The sequence below is a fragment of the Neoarius graeffei genome, chromosome 18, assembly GCF_027579695.1.
Source record: "Neoarius graeffei isolate fNeoGra1 chromosome 18, fNeoGra1.pri, whole genome shotgun sequence".
In the NCBI taxonomy this organism is placed as follows: Eukaryota; Metazoa; Chordata; class Actinopteri; order Siluriformes; family Ariidae; genus Neoarius; species Neoarius graeffei.
Window position 1 is genome coordinate 28,034,940 of NC_083586.1, and position 26,102 is coordinate 28,061,041.

The 26,102-nt window shown below is 39.7% G+C and overlaps 1 protein-coding gene across 1 annotated transcript in view; it reads left to right on the forward strand.

The window, feature by feature from the left end:
* Positions 1 to 26,102, forward strand: part of gart (phosphoribosylglycinamide formyltransferase) — a 70,532-nt gene that overhangs the window by 36,774 nt on the left and 7,656 nt on the right. The window contains exons 12-19 of the mRNA XM_060898635.1: positions 646 to 740; positions 1,749 to 1,858; positions 1,961 to 2,159; positions 2,803 to 3,054; positions 4,394 to 4,546; positions 16,272 to 16,475; positions 18,121 to 18,273; positions 24,040 to 24,170. Of these exons, the coding sequence (XP_060754618.1) occupies positions 646 to 740; positions 1,749 to 1,858; positions 1,961 to 2,159; positions 2,803 to 3,054; positions 4,394 to 4,546; positions 16,272 to 16,475; positions 18,121 to 18,273; positions 24,040 to 24,170 (1,297 nt within the window). The remainder of the gene's footprint in view (positions 1 to 645; positions 741 to 1,748; positions 1,859 to 1,960; positions 2,160 to 2,802; positions 3,055 to 4,393; positions 4,547 to 16,271; positions 16,476 to 18,120; positions 18,274 to 24,039; positions 24,171 to 26,102) is intronic.

A 26,102-nucleotide genomic window follows, 5' to 3' on the forward strand; every position in this document is an offset into this window, starting at 1 on the left:
TTCAGTGAAGCAAGGTGTTCTACAGCCAGCTCTTCTTGCTAGTGAGTGAGCTGATTAGTAAGCTAATAACAAATTGTGTTCCTTTTCACACTACATAGTTCTCCTACTGTGCTATAAAAGCCAATACACATGTGACCTGAGTGATACACATTTCAGAGTCATGATGGGGTGTTAAAATGATGCTCATATGCAGGGTTAGAAATGCTTTACTCAAAACGTTGAAGGAGGCATGCCAAATATTTTACTCAAATGGCTGAGCAAAGCTCATGCCCAGCTTTTTCAACAGTTAATTTAATTTGACGATACAGTTGATTTACTTGTTCAGTCAAAGGTGCTATTCTCCAGTACTAATACTTCTTGAATTCATCTTGTTGTATACAGTACATGTTCTTAATGGAAATGTCATTAGATAATGGGACCAGTCTTGTATTACTATGTACTGTAACCCTGTACATGTACTTTCTGTTTTTACTTTTTAAATAAAGTTCATCAATCCTTTGAAAATTATTTGGTTCTGTAACTCTTTCCAGTTTGCCAGAATGTATAATTAAATCGTTAAAAGACAACAAGAAATAATATTGAAATCACAAGTTATGATCATCCAAAGCCAGAAGGCTGCATTGACTTCATGTCTCCATCCCACAGAAGATTGACTTATAAGGACAGTGGAGTGGACATAGCAGCAGGGAACAAGCTGGTGGACATGATCAAACCTCTAGCCAAGGCCACATCTCGCTCAGGTACTTAAACCTTAGCATAAATAAATAAAAATAATGGCCTACAGTACTGATGTGTAACTTTTCGAACCTGAGTGTTTGCTCAGGTACTTTTCCAGGTGTTTATTCCTGAAAGTCAGTGACATGTGAAAGGACTGTAATTGTTTAAATAACTTCAGCATAAAGATTATCTATAATATTACTGCAATATATGTAGCAGACAAAAATGTATTGCCTCATTTGTGATTTTAGGACAATCATTTTGTTCACAAAAATGAAACGGAAGTTATAACAGTGGGAACATTTTCACTTTTAATACTTCTAGTATTTTTGCTCCATAATTATTGGAGTTTTTTTTTTTGGGGGGGGGTGTCGGTCAATGTTATTGGCAGATGAAAGTTAGCTAGTAGCTAAATCTGGTACAAAGCATCTTTTCCCTTTATGCAATTAATGCATTTTGTACATGGTCCCTGTAAGCAATAAACGTGTGTGTGTGTGATGAATATACATGCATATTCCTTTGCCTTCATGCATACATCAATGTCAAAAGTTAGAGATGGCCACAATACAAGAATTTTGCTTTTTAAGTGATTGGTATTGATAAATCATGCACAATATGACCATGGACATGAGCTAATTTAAAAAAAAAAAAAAAATCCCCTTTTGATTTCAGATTTAAGTTCTAATCTAATAATTTTACAAGCTTTGGTGACCAAGTACAGTTTAAGTGTTTTGGCTGATGTAAGGTGGTGTGTGTGTGTGTGTATGTATATATATATATATATATATATATATGTATGTATATATATATATATGTATGTATGTATATATATAATGTATGTATGTATATATATGTATATATATATATGTGTGTGTATATATATATATATATATATATATATGTGTGTGTGTGTATGTATGTATATATACACACATGTATATGTGTGTATATATATAATGTATGTGTGTGTATGTCTATATATATATATATATATATATATATATATGATGCCTTTATTCTGACTGACTCAGGATGCAACGCTGAGCTCGGAGGCTTTGCCGGACTGTTTGACCTAAAAGCTGCTGGATTTGTTGACCCCATACTCGTAGCTGGAACTGATGGAGTCGGCACCAAACTTAAGGTACAGAAATTCTCCTTCATCTGGTTTTTCTGTACTTTCTGAAGTATTGCTGGAGAGTAAGAGCACAAAAGTTCCTTTCTTGTCCACATCCGTTTGTCCAAGATTGCACAGGCATGCAACATCCACAACACCCTTGGCCAGGACCTGGTAGCCATGTGTGTGAATGATGTTTTGGCTCAGGGAGCAGAGCCACTCTTCTTCTTGGATTACTTCTCCTGTGGGCAGCTGGATGTAGGTGTGGCTTCCTCTGTGATTCGTGGGATTGCAGAAGCTTGCCAAATGGCGGGTTGTGCCCTGCTGGGTGAGCGCTGCATTTACTCATTTGCATTTTTGTAAATGTAATGAAATAAACACACCTTTCCTAATACATAGGGTATAAATATTAAGTAGTTTCAGTACAGCCATGTGTGTCTTGTTCAGAACAAAGCTCAAAAGCATGGTTTAAGTGCATTAAATGACACAAAAAGCAACAATACAGTTAAGACATTCACCAAGACTTGCCAAGTAATCAAGCAGTTAGAGCGGACATTTCAAGCAAAGTAGCTTACCTGTGTTTACACTGTGATCACATTTGATTTTTCCCATATCACACCATTGCGTGTTTCCTGTCATGGGCTTCCTGTGCTTCCAGCCCACACCAGTTTGCTTCCAAAGTCAAAACCTTCCCCTGGCTGTCAGTCTGGGCACCTGAATCACAGATTGCCTTCATACAAAGATTTAAAGACCTTCCTTTTCACCTAGCACTTGAATTAACAATCATTTAATTGATTTAAAAAATTCTGTTTATTGATAGAAACTACAAAGTTATGCTGCGAATGACTAGTGTTCCTGCCTTATACTCAGCAGGCTCTGCATCCACCATAACTCTGACCAGGATGAAATACTGAAAGCGAGCGAGTATTTATGCCACCTTTTCATACAATGTAGTGTGTTTTTGTATTCAGGTGGTGAGACAGCTGAGATGCCAGGAGTATACGGTGCAGGAGAGTATGACCTGGCTGGATTTTGCGTTGGTGCTGTGGAACGGGACTGCCTTCTCCCCAGATTAGGAGACATTCAGGAAGGTGACGTGCTAATTGGAGTAGCCTCTTCTGGAGTGCACAGCAATGGCTTTAGCCTAGTGAGGAAGATTCTGGAGCGAGCTGGACTTCAGTATAGCTCTCCAGCTTCATTTGGACAACCAGGGCAAACAGTGGGTGAGTCTGAGTGATGTTTGCTTGTTTGTAATGATCCTTCATGCTCCTTAAATTTGTTTCATCTCAAATTTTATGGTGATGTATACATTTTTAAAATTGTAGAGATAATGAGAGAGAGAAATAGGCATGTAATGATGCATGGTGCAATGATAAATCACAATACAAATTTATGAAGATTCAAATCGCTAAAATAATAAATGAATCACGATTATTAGGCTGTGTAATCTTAGTGGGAATACATATGACTTCACCCTAGGTGTAAGTAATGTAGCTCTAATGCTGTGAAAGCATACAACAGATGTAAATGGGAAAGAGCTGTTGTGTGATTGACTGTACAAATAGATTTAACAGGAATTCGGCGCTCTCTTTTTACAGACTGCTGAAAGCTAAAGAGAGAGTTTTATGTTTAAGCCTGACTATAACATTCATAAATGTTCATTTAGAAAAGGCTTTTTTTAAATAAAAGGAATATTTTAATTAATACATGACAATATTTTACTCCACCCTTTACAAATGTGGGTAAATAAAGAGAGAGAATATAGGTAGTACAAATGTTCATGAAAGTTTATTAAGAAAAGGCTTATTTGTTATTAAAAGGAATATTTTGGTAATGAATATTTATTATTTAAGTAGATAAAGAATAGGAAAATGTTGTATATTTTTGGTGGTAATTTTTTTTCCCCTAAGAATATCCTGGGAAAATTGTATCTTGAACCCAATATTGTGGATTGGGTGAATCATTACATGCCTAAAATGGAGTAATAAAAGGAACATTTGGCAAATTTACAGGTAATACAGTTACAAAATAAACTGAGGCAATGACAGCGAAAGATGAAACAAACTCTGCTTATGGCTGATGTCACACATTTAAAGAGGTCTCACAGTAATTCAAAGTAACTGAAATTGTTGTGTAATGTCAGCTAATCTTAATCATTACCCATCACTCAATTAAAGTCAAGAAACCTTAGCCATATTAAATTGTTGATGCTCTGAATTAAACAAACAAACAAAAACTAATTAAAAAGTTTTGAATGGTTTTGGGATAAGAGGATGCCTGATGTATTTCTTGTTAAACACACGACTTTATAAGGAGTTACATAAGTTGCAAAACATTTATTTTATGTTTAATCTGTGGGATAGAATAATCAAATTTCCTATTGTTTGTGAGATACAATATTTAGTCTGAAATGAATGCATATTCAAGGCCCTTACTTAATTTATAAGCAGTTAATAAACAGCAAAATAAAAGCAATATGAATGAATGTTTTTCAAGTCATGCCCAGATTATAAGCAGTTATACTCTGATTTACTGATCATTGTCAGTAGTGTTGTTTCGCAGGTGAGGTGCTGCTCACACCAACTAAAATTTATAGCCGCCTTCTCCAACCAATCCTGCGCAGTGGAGCAGTGAAGGCCTACGCCCACATCACTGGAGGCGGGCTCTTGGAGAACATTCCTAGAGTTCTGCCTAAAGAGCTGGCTGTAGACATGGGTAGGAGGAGCACTTCAATTTAGCTTTAATTTTTAGTTTTTTTTTTTTTTTTGGGGGGGGGGGTTAATTTCATATAATACATTTGAAATATATTACAGTATAAGAACCAGTTGTGGTCCGAAGTTGCCATGATGCCATTCATGTCCGTGTATGTACAGTGCCTTGCAAAAGTATTCATACCCCTTGAACTTTTTCACATTTTTCCACCTTACAACCACGAACTTAAAAGTTTTTTATTGAGATTTTATGTGATAGACCAACACAGAGTAGCACATAATTGTGAAGTGAAACGAAAATGATAAATGGTCTTCAAAATTTTAAACAAATCAAAATCTGAAAAATGTGATGTGCATTAGTATTCAGCCCCCCTGTGTCAATACTTTGTAGAGCCACCTTTTGCTGAAATTACAGCTGCAAGTCTTTTGTGGTATGTCTCTACCAGCTTTGCACATCTAGACACTGAAATTTTTGCCCATTCTTCTTTGCAAAATAGCTCAAGCTCAGCCAGATTGGATGGAGAGCATCTGTGAACAGCAATTTTCAAGTCTTGCCACAGATGCTCAATGGGATTTAGGTCTGGACTTTGACTGGGCCATTCTAACACATGAATATTCTTTGATCTAAACCATTCCATCGTAGCTCTGGCTGTATGTTTAGGGTCATTGTCTTGCTGGAAGGTGAATCTCCTTCCCAGTCTCAAGTCTTTTACAGCCTCCAACAGGTTTTCTTCCAGGATTGCCCTGCATTTAGCTCCATCCATCTTCCCATCAACTCTGACCAGCTTCCCTGTCCCTGCTGAAGAAAAGCATCCCCATAGCATGAGGCTGCCACCACCATGTTTCACAGTGGGGATGGTGTGTGCAGGGTGATGAGCAGTGTTAGTTTTCTGCCACACATGGCGCTTTGCATTTAGGCCAAAAAGACTTTGGTCTCATCTGACCAAAGCACCTTCTTCCACATGTTTACTGTGTCCCCTACATGGCTTTTTATGCCTGTCTTTCAACAATGGCTTTCTTCTTTCCACTCTTCCAAAAAGGCCAGATTTGTGGAGTGTACGACTTATAGTTGTCCTGTGCACAGATTCTCCCACCTGAGCTGTGGATTTCTGCAGCTCCTCCAGAGTGATCATGGGCCTCTTGGCTGCTTCTCTGACCAGTGCTCTCCTTACTCGCTCTGCCAGTTTAGGTGGACGGCCATGTCTTGGTAGGTTTGCAGTTGTGCCATACTTTTTCCATTTTTGAATGATGGATTGAACAGTGCTTCTTGGGATATTTTTTTTATAACCTAACCCTGCTTTAAATTTCTCCAGAACTTTATCCCTGACCTGTCTGGTGAGTTCTTTGGTCTTCATGATGCTGTTTGTTCTTCAGTGTTCTCTAACAAACCACTGAGGCCTTCACAGAACAAGTGTATTTATGCTGAGAGTAAATTACACACAGTAGGACTCCTATTAACTAATTAGATGACTTCTGAAGGCAATTGATTGCACTGGATTGTATTTAGAGGTATCAGAGTACAGGGGGCTGAATACTAATGCACACCACATTTTTCAGATTTTGATTTGTTTAAAATTTTGAAGACCATTTATCATTTTCGTTTCACTTCACAATTATGTGCTACTCTGTGTTGGTCTATCACATAAAATCTCAATAAAAAACTTTTAAGTTTGTGGTTGTAAGGTGGAAAAATGTGAAAAAGTTCAAGGGGTATGAATACTTTTGCAAGGCACTGTAAATGTTGATCTTTCAATGATTTATTTGAACTGTTCTTTTTCTGTGGCAGAATGATTGTAAAACATACATCTTTAATAGAAAATCATACTGTTTTAATTTATTTTGAGTTTTCTGAAATCAACACTGTCATATTCATACAGGGTCAAAAATATACATACAGTTCACCTAATATTTGGTTAAAAGTCTTTTAGCACATTTCACCTTGGCCTTCATGCCTTTGGTAGCCATCAACAAGTTTCTGACAGAATTCTGGTTGGATGTGTGTGTATTGAATTTGTGTTTCCTGGCACAGACCTGACTTTTAAACACAATCCACATTTTCAATAGGGTTGACGTCAGTACTTTGTTTTAAGCTTAATGTTAGCTTGCTTTGTCTTCCACAACCAGCTCTGATGTGTGTTTAGGGTCACTGTCCTGTTGGAATACCCAGTTGTGTCCAAGTTCCTGATGATTTGAGGTTATGCTGAAGAATTCTGAGGTAGTCATCATCCTTCATTATTCCATCTAGGGTATTAGGCAGAAAAAGAAATTTACCAGTCAAAAATAATATTTTATATAATCCTGATAAGCGCCGCAGGTGCGAAGACGAGCGCCGCAGGCGCGAAGTCCCTCTAGGGGGGTCTGGGGGCATGCCCCCCCAGAAAATTTTTGAAATTTAGACTTCATTTCCTGCATTCTAGGACATTTTCAGGGTGAAATGGCGTGTAATTTTTGATCAGAAATATTGCATATTTTTACTTTGTATTTTTTTCAGTTTCACTCCTGAATGTATCAGATGTATGTATGGTGTTTGATTTGGTAACAAAAGTGAAAAGAAAATAAACAACAATGAATTGTATATAATCTTTTGATCTAGTTACAGTATTTAATAAAAAAAAAAAAACAACAGTATTCTATTTTACCATACCCCAATGAAACCCCCTTGTTAATCAATGTATCACACATACCTTTTCTGTCTTTTTGTGGAAAAACGAATCAGTTTTTGTCACATTCAATTTGGGGCGTTTGTTGGGATTCATCTTGATCCAGAAGAGTGAGTCAGCAAAAAAAAATGCGGTTCTCCCGCCAAGAAAGAGGAAACTACAACGCAGGGTGTTTGGCAATTTTCGACCAATCAGAATTCGCGATTTATTCAGTCCGCATGTTACAAGATTCAGTGCGGGCCAAAATGGCGGAAACGATGAAATATTCTGATTTTTCATTTCAAGTTTTCAGTATTTTTCGTATTAAACTGTGTTTCTTACGATTTGTAAATGATGGCGGAACCACACACGGACTGGCCATCGGGAGTAGCGGGAGTTTTCCCAGTGGGCCGGTGGTTCAGTGTGGGCCAGCGGAGAAAAAAAAAAAAAAACAAAACAGTTGCGCGCTGGCCTTTAATATGATAAGCAATGTTAACAGTTTCTTTAACAAACTGTTAACATTGCTTATCATATTAAAGGCCAGCGCGCAACTGTAATAAGCAATGTTAACAGTTTGTTAAAGAAACTGTTAACATTGCTTATCATATTAAAGGCCAGCGCGCAACTGTTTTTTTTTTTTTTCTCCGCCGGCCCACACTGAACCACCAGCCCACCGGGAAAACTCCCGCTACTCCCGATGGCCAGTCCGTGTGTGGGCGGAACATAACTGGATTTATCGGACGACATGTGGGAGTATTCATGTGCGAAAATTTTCGGCATTATCGTCCGTTTCAGTATCCGTCTGTGTGTATACTTGCCCGTTGAAATCGGCAATCGCCCGTCAAATTTACGGGTGGACGGGTCTCTGCCTAATACCTTAATTCCATCCACTTTGTGCAATGCACCTGTTCCACTGGAAACAAAAGAGCCCCAGAGTATGATTCTACCACCACTGTGCTTAACAGTTGGTACAGTATTTCTTTGTAACTTTGGTCATTGTGGCCAAACAGCTCAATCTTTGTTTCAGTTGACCATAAAACTTTCCTCCAGAAGGCTTTTTCTTCACTCATCTGGTCAGCTGCAAACTTTAGTCAAGTTTGAAGGAGTCAGTTTTGGAGCATGGGCTTCTTTCTTGGATGGCACTGCCTCAGTCCATGGCGATGTAAAACTCTCTTAACTGTAGACACTGACACTGATGTTCCAGCAGCTTCCAGTTCATGACAGACCTGTGCCTTGGTGGTTCCTGGGTTGTTCCTGACCATCCGAACTACCTTCCTCTCAGCTGAGGGTGATGGTTCAGGTCTTCCAGAAAAGTGGCTTGGCAAAGTGGCTACACCTCCCAATAACCTGTACTTATGTACAGTTTTTTTTTTTTTTTTTTTTAATTTATTTATTGAACATAGACAGAATTACATGTTATGGCAATTGACATCAAACAAAGGCACAATAATAATTCAGTACAATAAGAATAAGGAGTGTACAGGCATAATCATATGGGCATCACAATCTATTCTCTCCAAGCCAACCCACATACCCCTTTTGTCAGTGTCTCTAAACAGTCAGGGCCCAGGTAAGTCATAAATGGCCCCCAAATTTTGTCAAACTTGTAAGGTTCCTCTTTTAAGTAAAAGCTGAGGGCCTCAAGTGGCATGAGTTCCAATACCCCATTTATCCACTGTGTTACATTGGGGGGCTTTTCTGACACCCACTGTAACAGAATACATCTTCTGGCACAGAAAAGCAAAATTTTTACAAGTATCAACTTGTTAACAGAGATATCTGGGGGTAGTCCATACCCAGGATACAAAATAAAGGAGAGATGTGAATTGTTTTACCCATAATGACATTGATTTCCTTGAGTACATCTCCCCAAAATTTATTAATGTGTACACAATCCCACAGGCAGTGGATGTATGAACCTTCCTCAATCTTGCACTTATTACAGAACTTTGATAGATCCGGGTTCATTTTATTACGTCGCAATGGGGTGATATGTAGTCTGTGTGTAATTCTAAATTTTAACTCCTTTGCTTTATTAGTGGTAAAACACCCATTTAGATTAATCCACAACTTGTCCCAATCTTCTGTTTGTATTTGAACACCAAAGTCAGCCTCCCATTTTGAATGAACTTTCGTTGTGTTCTCTTTCATCACCTTGCAGAACTCGGAATAAATTCTTGTAACTAATTTTGAGTCATTTTCGCCAATGAATATAATCTCCAGAGAGGAAGTTGTACAACTAGTCTGACACTGCTTGAGTGTTTACAACATAGTTACGCAGTTGGAAATATCTAAAAAGTTGTGTGGCTGGTATTTCTTTTCCAGTTGTTAGCTGATTAAAGCTTAACACTGAGCCATTTACCCATATATCCCCTAATGTCCTAATGCCTTTGTCATACCACACACTGAAAGAACCTTTCTCAAGACTGGGAGGGAAATCTGGATTGAAATGTAGTGGGGTCAATAGAGATGTGACTTTATCCTGGCCTTCTATTTTCCTTATCAACCTCCAAACTTTAAGAGTGTTTTGTAAAAGAAAATCTTCCTTGACAGCTGAGCTTGCCCATTTCTTTGATGTGTATAGAATGTTCTTTAAAGATATAGGGGATATTTTCTTAGACTCGATATCCAGCCATGTGGATTCTGGATCTTCCTGAAACCAGTCTCGAATATATCTGCATTGGCATGCCAATTGGTATAACTTAATGTCGGGAACAGCTAGTCCACCCTTCTCTACTGGGAGTTGTAATCTTGCCAATTTCAATCTTGAGCCTTTGTTGTGCCATAGAAAAGATACGAGTGCACTATTTAACTCTTTAGAGGATGCGCGTGTCAATAGTATTGGAACCATTTGGAAGGGGTATAATAGATGTGGGAGTATGTTCATTTTGAATAGGTGCACCCTACCCAAAAGTGAAAGTGGTAGACCAGACCAGCGAGCAAGGTCTTGTTTAATATGGCGAATAAGGGGAACAAAATTAGCCTTATACAGATCAGGTAAGAGAGGGGTGATATGAATGCCTAGATATGTAAACCCTGAGGGGGACCATTTAAATGGGGAGGCATCAGCAGAGACACAGGGATTCTGCTTGGAGAGACACATTGCCTTTGATTTTAGGTAATTGATCTTGTATACAGAAAATGTAGAAAACATATCGATGAGTTCAATAATGCGACGGATAGAGTCCATGGGTTTGCTTATATATAATAGGATGTCATCAGCATGAAGTGAAATTTTATGCTGCTTCATTTGTGTCTGGATACCTTTAATGCAAGAATCTGTGCAAACAGCCTCTGCTAATGGCTCTATGGCCAGTGCAAAGAGGGGGGGTGACAATGGACATCCCTGAGCAGTACCCCGCCCAAGTGGAAAGACATTAGAACGTTTGCCATTAGTTAGCACACATGCTTTTGGCGCAGCATATAACACTTTTACCCATTTTATAAAATTATCCCCAAGCCCAAAACACTCTAGAATATGAAACAAATAAGGCCATTCTATTCTGTCAAAGGCTTTTTCTGCGTCTAGTGACACTACCAATGCCTCGTCTGTCATCCTGGTGCCATACTGTATTAAATTTAAAAGCCTCCTTACATTATTACAAGAGTTGCGACCCTTTATAAACCCTGTCTGGTCAGCAGACACTAGCTGTGGCATCACAGTCTCAAGTCGCATTGCTAATATTTTAGCTAGCAGTTTTCTGTCTAAATTTAACAGGGAGATTGGGCGGAATGATGCACACTCATCTGCTGGTCTACCCTTCTTGTGAATTAGAGATATACAAGCTTCAGTTGCAGAGCTTGGCAGAGTACCTTCTTCAAAAGACTGTTCCAGTGCAGAAAGTAGTGGCTCTACTAAGCAGTCTTTAAATTCTTTATAAAATTCTGCTGTGAGGCCATCAGGCCCAGGAGCCTTATTATTACTGAGTTGGCCTATTGCAGTAAGTAGTTCTTCCCTAGTAATGGGGTCATTGAGTGATTTCCTCTGATCTGAAGAGAGACAGGGCAACTCAATGTTAGACAGAAAACTCAGCATATTTTGTTTGGACTCCTGTGTTGTCTCAGATTTGTATAAATTCTTGTAAAAGGACTGGAAGATGGCATTAATGTCCTTATTATGATATTGTCTATTGCCGTGTTTGTCTTTTATAGCTGGTATAGCCTGTGATTGTGTTTTTTCGCGTACTAAGTTTGCAAGGTATCTACTAGGCTTATTCCCGTACTCATACATCCTCTGTTTACAAAAAAGTAAAGATTTCTCAGCCTCTGAAGTAAGAATGGTCTCGAGGGCTGTTTTAGTTGCATCAAGTTGTAACCGTATTTCAGGTGATGGACTGACATTAAACTTCCTCTGTAAATCTGATAACTGATTTTCCAACTCCAGGCGCTTATTGGCTTGAGTTTTTTTTTTTTTTTTTTTTTTTTTTTTTGGTGTGCCATGTATGAGATAATGCCTCCTCGTATGAATGCTTTAGATGTGTCCCATAAGAGTTGAGGTCTTACCTCGGGCGTTTTATTGACTGCCATAAAATATTGGAACTGTGCCCTGACAAATATTTTGAAATAGGGGTCTTTTAACAGGTAATTTTTAAATCTCCACCCACCATGTTGTCTCTCAGCCAAACATGAAATTTCAAGAAACACTGGTGCATGGTCAGATATCAAAATATTTCCAATTGAACATGAAATAATTTTCCCCATTGACACTTTAGGTGTAAAAAAAAAAAATCAATTCTAGAGGAGGCCTTGTGTACATTTGAATAAAATGTATACTCTTTAGCATTGGGGTGCAATGTTCTCCAGGTGTCAAGCAGGCCTAACTCAGAAAGGCATTGCAAGAGAGACTGACTGAGGTTAGAACTAAGTTGCAGCTTATGGGACTTATCAAGATGATGTAGACAACAATTGAAGTCCCCACCCACCACTGAAGAGGGAAACAACCAGTCTGAAAAAATAGAAAATACATACGTGTGGAATGTTATTGGGTGGTTTGGAGGGGCATAAATATTCAAAAAAGATGTATATTCTCCATATAAAAGGCCTTTGATTAAAACGTATCGACCTAATTTATCTGTCCTAACCTCCACTTCAGTCAGTGGAAGGGACTTGTGTATCAGAATGGCAACGCCTCTACTCCTACTGTTAAAAGAGGCGTGATATACTTGACCTACCCAGTCTTTTTTTAATTTGAGGTGTTCTGAATCAGTTAAATGTGTTTCCTGTAACATAGCTATCTGAATCTTCTCCTTTGTGAGATAGCATAAAATTTTTTTCCATTTAATTGGGTTATGAATGCCATGTACATTCCATGAGCACACCTTAAGGGCTGCTATAGCAATACTGACATACTGAAATATAAGAAGTAAATAATTGTGGTGCACTTAAAAGAATCACTTGTACCCTGCAATCTGCCATTTCTACTGTAGACAACATAAAAATGTTCTGTCCAAACAAGAAGAGAAAAAAAAAACACATACCAAAAGAAGTAACACACAAACAAAACCCCCAGAAACAAAACCCACCTCCCCCCTGACACTTCCATTCTTCCCGTCGAAGTGCACAAGTTGGTGCATTTAGCATTAGAACCAGCGCTCCTTAACATAATATACATTATCAATCTGCAAACATCAATCATTACTCACTATGGAGTTTAACAGACTAGAGCCCTGTCAAACAACAGAAACAACGTGACATCTGGTGTCTGAATGTGGCATTTTCCATCCTCCCTTCATTGTGGAATTGTGGACGCATCTTAGACAGCAGTTAACAGGACGTGCGTAACGTTATTGTAAATTGTATTAATTATGCATCAGTCAGCAATTTCACTGTCATGTTCGACCCCAACGGCTTCATCCGGAGTTGTCCCTAGTGCAGGGACGATAGTGCTGGCAAAGAAAATCTCCGTGTCCTCTGGTTTGTCAAAAACTTGTCGCTTACCTCGGAAGGTGATCTGCAGCTTTGCTGGGGGAATCAGGCCATACCGTACATCAGGGAGATCTTTCATCTTGGCTTTTACATCCTTGAATGCAGCTCTCTTTTTTTCGCAACGTCTGGGGGCCAGTCCTGGAAAATGTGAACCCTGTTGTTTCGGAAAGTCAGCGCACCCTTCTCCCTTGATCACCGAAGTATTTCTTGTCTTACCTGGTCATGATGCACCCGTACAATGATCGGTCAAGGGGGGGTGCCTGGGGTTTTTAGCAACGAGACTTCGGTGAGCCCTGTCACAGATAGGCAGCTGATTCGGTTGGTTGGGCATGTCTAAAGTCTTGCTGAAAAATTCCTCCATAAACTCTGTAATCCTTGGTCCCTCTGTATCCTCCGGGATGCCTATCACTCTTAAGTTTTGACGGTGACTGCGAGCTTCCAGGTCCTCTAGTCTCTCACTTAGGGTAGCATTTTCTTTAGCTAGCTTGGCACACAGGCTCTCCAAATGTAATGTTCTGGAGTCTATATCTCCCAGCGAGTTTTCAACATCTGTCAAGCGCCCCCCAAAAGACATTACAGTTGATTGTACAGCTGCAATCGAGGTATGAGTCTCTTCCCTGAACTTTTCTATGAGACTCATCACGTTAGCCAAGGTAGGCTCGGTGTCATTAGCCTTTGCCTTGTCATCCGCTTTGGCCCTGGTTAGAGTCGAAGTTTCGCGTTCCCCCGTGGTCTTTCTCCGTTTTGACATTTCGCTAGTAAAATGTGTCACTGTGGTTTACACTGGCAGGTGTACAGCTGTAAACTATTAAGTTTGCATTAAATTATTGTCGAATGTTTCAGGAGCTGGCTTGGGACACGTCTACTCACTATCCATGCTCAGCAGCGCCCCCCCCATGTACAGTTGTTTGACCTGATGATCTTGGAATCTGCAGTTGTTTAGAAATGGCTCCAAGAGACATTCCTGAGTTGTGTAAATCTATGATTATCTTTCTCAGATCTACACTGAGCTCCTTGGACTTTCCTATTGCACTGTGTTTTAATCCAGTGAGTGCTCTCACAAACCCTTTTTATGTTGGCACAGAGAAGCTCCCAGCTGAAGTCAGTCATGATCACTAACAGGAAGTTAAGAGGCCTTGGTAATTGAAATTTGGTACTTTTTCATCAAAACTGAATTAATAATCTAAATGGATATGTGGAAATTTGACTGTGTTGACTTCAGAAAACCCAAAATAAATTAAAAATGTGTGGACCAATTTTTTAAAAATATATGTACAGTGGTGCTTGAAAGTCTGTGAACCCTTTAGAATTTTCTATATTTCTGCATAAATATGACCTAAAACAACATCAGATTTTCACACAAGTCCTAAAAGTAGATAAAGAGAACTCAGTTAAACAAATGAGACAAAAATATTATACTTGGTCATTTATTTATTGAGGAAAATGATCCAATATTACATATCTGTGAGTGGCAAAAGTATGTGAACCTTTGCTTTCAGTATCTGGTGTGACCCCCTTGTGCAGCAATAAACGTTTCCGGTAACTGTTGATCAGTCCTGCACACTGGCTTAGAGGAATTTTAGCCCATTCCGCCGTACAGAACAGCTTCAACTTTGGGATGTTGGTGGGTTTCCTCACATGAACTGCTCGCTTCAGGTCCTTCCACAACATTTCAATTGGATTACGGTCAGGACTTTGACTTGGCCATTCCAAAACATTAACTTTATTCTTCTTTAACCATTCTTTGGTAGAACGACTTGTGTGCTTAGGGTCGTTGTCTTGCTGCATGACCCACCTTCTCTTGAGATTCAGTTCATGGACAGATGTCCTGACATTTTCCTTTAGAATTTGCTGGTATAATTCAGAATTCATTGTTCCATCAATGATGACAAGCCGTCCTGGCCCAGGTGCAGCAAAACAGGCCCAAACCATGATACTACCACCACCATGTTTCACAGATGGGATAAGGTTCTTATACTGGAATACAGTGTTTTCCTTTCTCCAAACATAACACTTCTCATTTAAACTAGAAAGTTCTATTTTGGTCTCATCCGTCCACAAAACATTTTTTCAATAGCCTTCTGGCTTGTCCACGTGATCTTTAGCAAACTGCAGACGAGCAGCAATGTTCTTTTTGGAGAGCAGTGGCTTTCTCCTTGCAACCCTGCCATGCACACCATTGTTGTTCAGTGTTCTCCTGATGGTGGACTCATGAACATTAACATTAGCCAATGTGAGAGAGGCCTTCAGTTGCTTAGAAGTTACCCTGGGGTCCTTTGTGACCTCGCCGACTATTACACACCTTGCTCTTGGAGTAATCTTTGTTGGTCGACCACTTGGTGCAGTTATTGCTGCACAAGGGGGTCACACCAGATACTGAAAGCAAAGGTTCACATACTTTTGCCACTCACAGATATGTAATATTGGATCATTTTCCTCAATAAATAAATGACCAAGTATAATTTTTTTGTCTCATTTGTTTAACTGGGTTCTCTTTATCTACTTTTAAGACTTGTGTGAAAATCTGATGTTTTAGGTCATATTTATGCAGAAATATAGAAAATTCTAAAGGGTTCACAAACTTTCAAGCACCACTATGTATGTTGTGTATGTATTTATTTATATTCATTCATTTAAGATGCATGTTGGACAGTCATTCTGCCAAAGAAAAAGAACAGTTCAAAGAAATCACTGAAAGCCCCATGTTAGCATGACCTTCATTTCCATGATGACGGTCATGTCCGTGTATGTAAACTTCTGAGCATAGCTGTATATAAGAACCCTATGAATTAGATGATGTTCTTCTGATGAACAGGGTTTTCAAGTTCTAGTCATGGAGAGCTATAAAAGTACATATTTTACCATTTTTTTCATACCTCATTTAATTAAAATGTTATAAAACTTTTCCTGAGCTGATTAAGGTTAGATGATTGTTATACTGCAGTTCTTCAAGAAACAGCAGGCAGTTCAATACCTTCCATATACAATAACGGCTGCAAAACTACTTAAAAAAAAAAAGGCATCTTTGCCTCTCAGCCTTCTGTCAGTGCCCCCCCCCCCCCCCCCCCATGCTAATATGTTTCATTTTTTGTTGTTCTATATCTAAACACTAAATTTAATGCAGTGCTTGGGTTCTTTCTCTTTTTCCCCCCTCTCCCTTTTAAGATGCCATGCATTGGCGAATTCCACCTGTATTCTCCTGGCTCCAAAAGGAAGGCGTGCTCTCTGAGGAGGAAATGAGTCGCACTTTTAATTGTGGCCTCGGCGCAGTGTTGGTAGTGAGCAAGCAAGATGCACAGAGGGTACTAAGACAAGTGCAGGCCCAGGAAGAGGCTTGGATTGTGGGCTCAATCACATGCAAACTTCTTGGTGAGCTTACTATGGATGAGAAATGGCAGTTTGATATCCAGAAGAAGCTTAAAATCCACACATCATTTGGTTATGGATTGCAGTCAGTATAACGGATACGGGTTAGGGAGAGAATCAATCCTTTCAGCGAATGTACAAAATTAATAATGCATGCAATCAGTTATGTGGTGTTGTTTAAAGTAATGTAAACCTAATCATCTGTAACTGTACCTGAACAGAAATGCTACTTTACATTTACTGCTTAATGATGATTTTGTGGGTTTTTTTAATTTTATTATTATTATTTTTTTTTGGTCCATGCAGCCTATTATTTCTATCCTATTATTACTAGCTTATCATTTACTTCCAAATATCTTGGATCAAGATCACACCTCAAATGATTTCATTCAGTGTATTCAGTGTTTTACAGTCACTGTGTAGCACAGGATATAAATTGCATCACTTCATTTTGTGCATAAAGAATCCAGGTGTATGCTTTATATACACCTGTCAACCATTGGTTGAGTTACAGCCTACAGGTTCCTGACATCATGCTTCATTACCTCCACCAACTTTGTTGGAGGAGGTTATGCTTTCATCTCCATTTGTTTGTTTTTCTGTTCCCAACGTAACTCATAAAGTAGTGAACGGATTTTGATGACCTTTTGAGGAAAGGTGAGCCACGGGCCAAGGAACAATTGATTTTAGATTTTGATGCAAATTCAAATATGTAGCTTGATGGAGGTATGCACTCTACCAAGTGCCCTTTTAGTTTTCTCCAAGAAAACTAACACCCACATGTGAGGTATGGCAACAGTAAAAGTTATGCCAACTGAAAATGCAACACAGCTCAACAAAACCATATGAGGCTGTGAGTCAATTAACAAATCAGCCTTTTCATTTTTCCTGTTTATCTATGAATATCAGTAACCATTACAAATGCTTTTCTGTGAAACTACAGGTTGTATAATCATGGCCTCTTTTATAGAATATGATCTTAAATAATCCGAGTATTAAAAGTGATCTCAATGGATTTTCTAAAGCGTTTACATTTCACTTACAAATCGCAATGACTACTGAAACAAGGGAACCATGACAGGATTGAGATTTATGTTCGCTGAATGCCATTGATGTGGATTGAAACGCTTAAAACTAGCCCAGACTAGGAAACAGCTTCCAGTAAACATGTTGAACAGGAAAAGTAAAAGTTCATAGCTTGGGTGTTTGTGTGTCTCAACATGTCCTCATCAATAGAAACGCAGCTGTAGGTCTAATGGCTTTGAAAACCTACTGTGGCCAAATGCAGTCTGTGCAAAAAGAATGGAATTAACGCTTGTTTATAGTTTATCCTACTTTTAGGATCTGTTTAGGAACCTTATATTGGGATTAGAATAGAGGAATAAAAACTTTTAAATATGGTTAATTAATGATTGTTTTATTTTAGAAAAAACAAACACTTCCAACATGAACATTTATGTAGTTGGCTTGATTTACAAATGATTCATGGATGGAAAAGGAAGTAAAAAATGTTTTAAATGGTCCATTTTGAGCTGGAAAATAACACTCTGGTTAGCAAAAGGGCATGAACCATATATCATTATGTTAACCATCATAATCCAGAGCCTGTCATTAACTTGGTTTTCATTTTTGTGTGCATGGTAAATAGGTGCAGAATCTGTGGTCATTAGAAACCTGGAGCACAGTCTGAAAGCAGGTCCCAGATCTTCTGCTGATACCAACGAAGCGCAGAATGGCACATGTCAAACAAATTCCAGCTCTCGTAAGAGGACCAAAGTGGCTGTGCTCATCTCGGGGACTGGTGTGTGAACGTTGTACTTGGTTCTATTTAATTATTACTAACTGTAGTTATTTACTTAACCAAATGTCTGTGATGGGGAGTCTAACCTTGTAGCTCTTCCTTTACATGTAAACATCATTTGTGTGTACATTTAAAGGGCTGATGACACGTTTTTGACATCTTTGGCAATGTTTTAAAACATAAAAAGTAATTCCCGATGATCCATATATTAATTCACGAAGGCGCCTATTTTACAAGTTATGATAAACGTGGCTATTTGGGCAAATTTGACGGGGCTGCAGCACCCAGGAGATGAAAGAGGAGGAGGGGCTATATGACGTCAGCGAAAGAATCTTCCTCCTAACTTACCAGTTTGTTGTTGATGCGAGAGGTGTTCAGTTTATCATTATTAGTATTATTATTATAATTTATAGTTATTATGCCTTCGTGTTGTGTTGCCGGCTTTTGCTCCAAAACCCACAAGGATGGGGTAAGTTTATTCAAGTTTCCCAGAGATCCCGAGCTGCATGCGAAGTGGGTGAAGCAAGTCAGGCGCACTCGTGACAAGTGGGAGCCCTCACCAACATCCGTCCTGTGCTCTGAACACTTTGATTTGGATTGTTTTGACACCCTTCCCAGCTTAAAAGAATCTCTTGGGTGTTCAGTTCAGCACAAACGTGTGCTGCTACCATCAGCAGTGCCTACAGTATTCCGGAGGGGGTCTACTAGTAGCTATGCTGGATCCAGCAGTCGCCTGGGACAAGGCGACTCCTCCAAAGACAGTCCAACTGTCAGAACGTGTTGAGAAACGACATAAGATAAAGGTACGTAGAGCTATAGAGTGCTCCGACATGATGCTAAAAATAGTAACCATGCGGTCTGCGCGGCCATCTTGGAAGTGACTCGCTCCAGAGCGCTCATAGAGTACACATCATAGAGTACACATTCATGATAATCATAAATGTAATCATAAAGTCGGCGTGATATCAGTCCTGTATTTGCTTGTGAAAGCTTGTTTCTCAAAGCAAACACTGAGGGAAAGCTAACTTAGCCAGACAAGTAGGCTACAGATTGCAGGGCTTTGAACCGGAATTTTTTTCCTATTGGTTCGTTCCGAACAGAAACGGAATTTTAACGTTTCCGGTTTTGGGTTCCACCATTAAATAGACGTTCCCGAACCGGTTAGAACAAAAAAATTTCGTTCCCGGAACGGTTAATTACGTTCCCTCTCAGCTGTTTAACAAATGGCTATAAAATTATGTCTCTGTCTCATCCAGCTTAAGCCAAATGTAGGCTAATTCTATTACAACCTTCATTAAATAAGACAAGAAATAATTCAAAACAATTATTATTTCAAATGTTGGCGATTTGGATTCTCAGTATGTCTTCCCATCTACACAAACAGAAAAAGTGCCAAAAATGAAAGAGAATTCGTTTAGTGTGTTACCAAAGGCTAGTCAGGCCCTATAGAGGGCTACCGCATGACGTCACCGCGCCGCGAGATTTTGTTAGGCGCCATATTGGAAGTACACATCTATGCAAGTACATACATTCATAACAAACTACACCTGAAATGTAGCCAGGGCCGGTTCTGCCCTAATCTGGACCCGGGTGCAACATCGCGCAACCCCCCCCAAAAAAAAAAACCACCAGTCTAAATCAAGACAACCATCACATAACTATAACTATAAACATTTTATATCAACTATTTTAACTAAATGGGCTATAATAAATAAGCCTGCAGGCAGCCACGGCGGGCTGCCTCAGAAAAGTAACCATTTGTCCTACCTTAAAACTCGTTTTGCATTTTCTGCCTCCTTTTTTGTATTTTCGACCCTCCGTTTATTTTCTTTCCTTTTCTGAAAACCCGATTTGTGTCCAGACATTTTGTTCTGCTACCAACGAACTAACTCGTCAGGTCTCGTCTCTCGAGCCCGCGATGATTCCCGTGGAAAGGGCAACAACTGATACATTTTTACAAACAGCCAATAGGGAGGTTGCATCGTTCAGGCTCTTCTTTGCTCAGACACTCAGTAATGCATTTACTCACTAGTAGTCCACCTTCCCGCTCTCTCCATTCAATCAGCGAACGTCACACAGGAAGTGAACCCCAGCGGGTCATAGAAACTTGCGCAGGAGAAGAATGACTATTTGTAGGCTACAGAAACTTTGAGGAACGAAATAAAAACCGGTATTAACCGGTTACCATTATTTTTAATAAGCGTTTCTGTTCCGGAACATAAAAAATAATAAAGTTTCTGGTTTCGTTTCTGTTCCATGTGAAATAGAAAAAGTTCCCGGTTTTCGTTTTCGTTCCTTGAACCGGTTCAAAGCCCTGACAGATTGTCATTTGCTTACACTGATGTAGGTTATCAAATATTTTGCTTCATTCAAGGATAAAACTAAGAAGCCATAAACTAGAAGACGTGCCTGCCAATATTATCCTAAATGTATCACGGATCAGGCATAGTCGTAAGCTTATGTTAGCCGTTTGCATGCTCCATTAGGAACTATGTATTCAGTGTAGCATACGGCTTACATGAGATAAGCAGTGTTTACACATGCAAGACAACAATACACAATGTTAAAATATTGATTCCGTAACATTTTGAACAAATACGGGTTGACCTACCAATCCTTGTTATCCAACCTTGTGGTGTTCAATGCTGGGCTGTCTGCCTGTCCGCTGTCCATCTCGGGGTCGGAGTCAGAGTCGCTCTCAGATTGCACAGTAACAGGTTCAAACCTGTACGGTTGGATGCACCCGTGTTCGTCATCACTTGAATCTTCCGATCTGTCCCACTCACAACACAATTCTAGACTCCCAGAAGAGGAAGAGCTAGAGAGTTCACCGGCGTTTTCATGCGCCATTTCCATTGAGTAGACAGCCAGTGAACCGCAGCGTGTTCTTCCGCTGACGTCACAACATGGCCGCGAGCCACGGACCCAGTTTTCTTGCGCTGTGCAATTAAAAGTTGGATATTCGCGTAACAACAGCTTCTTTTCACGTAATTATAACCGAGATCTAACATGTTTGCCATGTTGTATAGTTTATTTAAGAAATTGCATAGAGTCATGTTCGTGTCATCAGCCCTTTAAGGTTTAAAGGTGATGCATTCTACTCCTTTTCCACAAGTTGACACAATTCCCTGAGATCTTACTGAAATGTCTATGACATGCTTTGGTCAACATACCACACGGATAATGCACCACAGCTCCCTTGTCACCCTGTCTAAACAGTTTTGTTCAAAATGGCTGATTTGAGTGCCTGTTCCTTTAAATGATAATGAGCCACTGTTCAAACCCCCCCTCCCCCCAATCAGCTAATCAGGTAGCACTTTCCTCGTGAATATTCATTTGCAAAAGCAGTTCTCAAGCCAGGCGGCACGGTGGTGTAGTGGTTAGCGCTGTCGCCTCACAGTAAGAAGGTCCAGGTTCGAGCCCCGTGGCCGGCGAGGGCCTTTCTGTGCGGAGTTTGCATGTTCTTCCCGTGTCCGCGTGGGTTTCCTCCGGGTGCTCCGGTTTCCCCCACAGTCCAAAGACATGCAGGTTAGGTTAACTGGTGACTCTAAATTGACCGTAGGTGTGAATGTGAGTATGAATGGTTGTCTGTGTCTGTGTCAGCCCTGTGATGACCTGGCGACTTGTCCAGGGTGTACCCCGCCTTTCGCCCGTAGTCAGCTGGGATAGGCTCCAGCTTGCCTGCGACCCTGTAGAACAGAATAAAGCGGCTAGAGATGATACGAGTTCTCAAGCCATGAGTGGAAATACTCAAATGAGGAGGAGGGATAATTTTAATGATCTCCCCTTGTGACATAGAAAGCTGAGCCAAATCTGAATGGCTTGTTGAAGCATGTGTTTCGGAAATATAGTGGCATGAAAAAGTTTGGGCATCCTTTCTTAAAAGGTCTGTTACTGTGAATAGTTAAGTGAGCAGAAGATGAACTAATCACCAAAAGGCATAAAGGTAAAGACAATGCATTTCTTTAATATTTTCAGCAAGATTACATTTACAGGTACAAAATACCAAAAAAAAGACAAGGGCCTGAAGCAAAAGTCTGGGTACCTGACATGGTCAGTACTTAGTAACACAGCTTGTAAATGGTTTTTGTAGCCAGCTAAGAGTCTTACAGTTCTTACCTGGGGGATTTTCACCCATTCGTCCTTGCAAAAAGCTGCTAATTCTAGAAGATTCTTGGGCCGTCTTGCATGCACTGTTCTTTTGGGATCTATCCACAGATTTTCAATGATGTTTAGGTTGGGGGACTACAAGGGCCATGGCAAAACTTTCAACTTGCACTTCTTGAGGTAGTCCACTGTAGATTTTGAGGTGTGTTTCAGATCATTAGCTTGTTGTAGAACCTATCCTCTTTTTAACAAATGGTGTGATGTTTGCTTTCAGAATTTGCTGGTATTTATTTGAATCCATTCTTTTCTCTACCAATGAAATGTTTGTTGTGCCACTGGCTACAACACGGGCCCAAAGCATGATCGATCCACCCCCATGCTTAATAGTTGGAGAGGTGGGTGGTAAAAGAGAGCAACTGGACTTGCTTGAAGATTCTTGAAGACGTTTCACCTCTCATCCGAAAGGCTTCTTCAGTTCTGAACTGAAGAAGCCTTTCGGATGAGAGGTGAAACATCTTCAAGAATCTTCAAGCAAGTCCAGTTGCTCTCTTTTACCACCCACAGTTTACTATGACCTGTATGACTGAGAATCTTCACAGACATACAGTAGTTGGAGAGGTGTTCTTTTCCTGGAATTCGGCACCTTTTTTTCTGAAAACACACCTTTGCACATTGTGGCCAAAAGGTCCACAGGACATATTGCCAGAATGCATCAGGCTTGTTTAGATGTTCATTTGCAAACTTCAGACGTGAATTTTGTGGCTAGGATTCAGGAAAGGTTTTCTTCTGCTGCCTGTACCATGAAAGTCATATTTGTTCAGGTGTTGCTGCACAGTAAAACGGTGCACCACCACTCCAGAGTCTGCTAAATCTTTCTGAAGGTCTTTTGCACTCAGATGGGGGTTTTTATTTGCCTTTCTGGCAATCCAATGAGCAATTCTTTTCAGAAAGTGTTCTTGGTCTTCCAGACCTCAACTTGATCTCCACCATTCTTGTTAACTGCTATTTCTTAATGATGTTAAGAACTGAGGAAACGGTTACCTGAAAATGCTTCTCCTTCTTGTAGCCTTCTCCTGCTTTGTGAGCATTAATTGTTTTATTTTTCAGAATGCTAGTGAGTTGCTTAGAGGAGCCCATGGCTGTTGATTTTAGAGACAAGTTTGAGGAGTCAGAAAATTTATAGTTTTGAAATCTGCATCACCTGCCCTTTCCTAACGATTAATTTGAACCAGCTACAGCTCAATAAGCTAATGAAAGTCTGAAACCTTGGTAAAAGTTACCGAAAAACTCAAATGGATTGGGGTGCCCAAACTTTTGCATGGCGTTTCTTTCCTTTCTTTACTCTACAGTTGTAAAAAAAAAAAAAAAATCCCCACAAATCTTGCATAAAATGCTGAAAAAAAGTCATCTGTACCTTTATGCCTTTTGGTGATCAATTAATCTTCTGCTCACTTGACTATTCACAGTAACAGATATTGTAAGCAAGGGTGCCCAAACTTTTGCATGCCACTGTAAGCAGCCCAAAGAAACTGACTGAATTGAGTGCAATACAGGTTAAAGATTTGTAAATAATCATTGTTTTCAGTTTTAATTTCAGCATACCGTCCCAACTTTTTCTGATTTGGGATTGTAAGATGTTGGTATGTAATGTGTTGGTAGGCACCAATCTACAGGCACTGATGGAGCAGACCAAGAAGCCATCAAGTTCTGCTGAGATCGTGGTGGTCATCTCAAACCGGCCAGGTGTGCTGGGCTTGAAGAGAGCATCTATGGCAGGCATTCAGACACGGGTACCTCCTTAGTAGTTTGTAATTGAATGTAGTTTGTGTTTTTGTGCATGTTTTACATGCCTGTTTCTCAGTTCAGATACTGTTAAGGGCGGCACGGTGGTGTAGTGGTTAGCACTGTCGCCTCACAGTAAGAAGGTTCTGGGCTCAAGCCCAGTGGCTGACGGGGGCCTTTCTGTGTGGAGTTTGCATGTTCTCCCTGTGTCTGCATGGATTTCCTCTGGGTGCTCCGGTTTCCCCCACAGTTCAAAGATATACAGTTAGGTTAATATGGGGCAGCCTTGAGCTGCAGTGCCCTTGAGCAAGGCACCTAACCCACAACTGCTCCCCACTGCTCTGAGTGTGTGTTCACTGCTTCAGATGGGTTAAATACAGAGAGGAATTTCACTGTGCTTAAGTGCATGTGTGATTTTAAATAAAATTGTTGTTGTTCATAATCATGATTGGCTGCAGAATATGAGTATATGTAAAGTCAGATTTTTTTCTTCTTCTTTTGACTAAAACTTGGGGGACAAAACTTACTGTTTATAGATTCGTACTCTATTAAAAAAAAGTACTGAAATTAGGATAAAAGTCATATGAAACATATGTGGAGGAAAAATATATGTTGCTTGATTTATTTATTTTGCTGTAAACATATGATCAGTGCTGTCCAGAGCACTGGGATCTCAATCCAAAGAGGTACGAACCAGACACCGGTATTAAGTCTCTAATTCAAAACTTTGTGTGGGGGTGGGGGGCGTGCGCTATAGTTCATTCCAGTGAGGTAAACAATACTAAAACATTTTTGGTGGTGTCATTTTTAAATGTAAAACTGTTCAAAATGACTAGCTCAGGCTTGGAGTCTCCCAGAAAGCAAACAAATATGCAAAAGTTAAAAATAAATGATTGTCCTTACCTGATGCTTTAAGAATTTAAGTTGAAAAAAAAAAATTGTCTGAAGTAACTGTCTGTGTGTAGCATGACCTTGTTGATAGTGTGTTTATATCTGAGACGCACTAAAAGCTTATAGTAGTTTGGATGCTTAAAATTATGTCCGTAGCAGAAACTTTATAAATATTTACTTATTTATAATGCAGAAGGCATCAACATTGTTTAAGGTGGAAGCTGGAGCAAGTCAAACACAGTCTAGAACATACTCAGAATGGTTTTGCTAAGACAGAAGAGGAACTAACTTGTGAGGAGATTCTACAACCCCAATTCCAAAAAAGTTGGGACAAAGTACAAATTGTAAATAAAAATGGAATGCAATGATGTGGAAGTTTCAAAATTCCATATTTTATTCAGAATAGAACATAGATGACATATCAAATGTTTAAACTGAGAAAATGTATTATTTAAAGAGAAAAATTAGGCGATTTTAAATTTCATGACAACACCACATCTCAAAAAAGTTGGGACAAGGCCATGTTTACCACTGTGAGACATCCCCTTTTCTCTTTACAACAGTCTGTAAACGTCTGGGGACTGAGGAGACAAGTTGCTCAAGTTTAGGGATAGGAATGTTAACCCTTTCTTTTCTAATGTAGGATTCTAGTTGCTCAACTGCCTTAGGTCTTTTTTGTCGTATCTTCCGTTTTATGATGCGCCAAATGTTTTCTATGGGTGAAAGATCTGGACTGCAGGCTGGCCAGTTCAGTACCCGGACCCTTCTTCTACGCAGCCATGATGCTGTAATTGATGCAGTATGTGGTTTGGCATTGTCATGTTGGAAAATGTAAGGTCTTCCCTGAAAGAGACATCATCTGGATGGGAGCATATGTTGCTCTAGAACCTGGATGTACCTTTCAGCATTGATGGTGTCTTTCCAGATGTGTAAGCTGCCCATGCCACACGCACTAATGCAACCCCATACCATCAGAGATGCAGGCTTCTGAACTGAGCGCTGATGATAACTTGGGTGGTCCTTCTCCTCTTTAGTCTGAATGACACGGC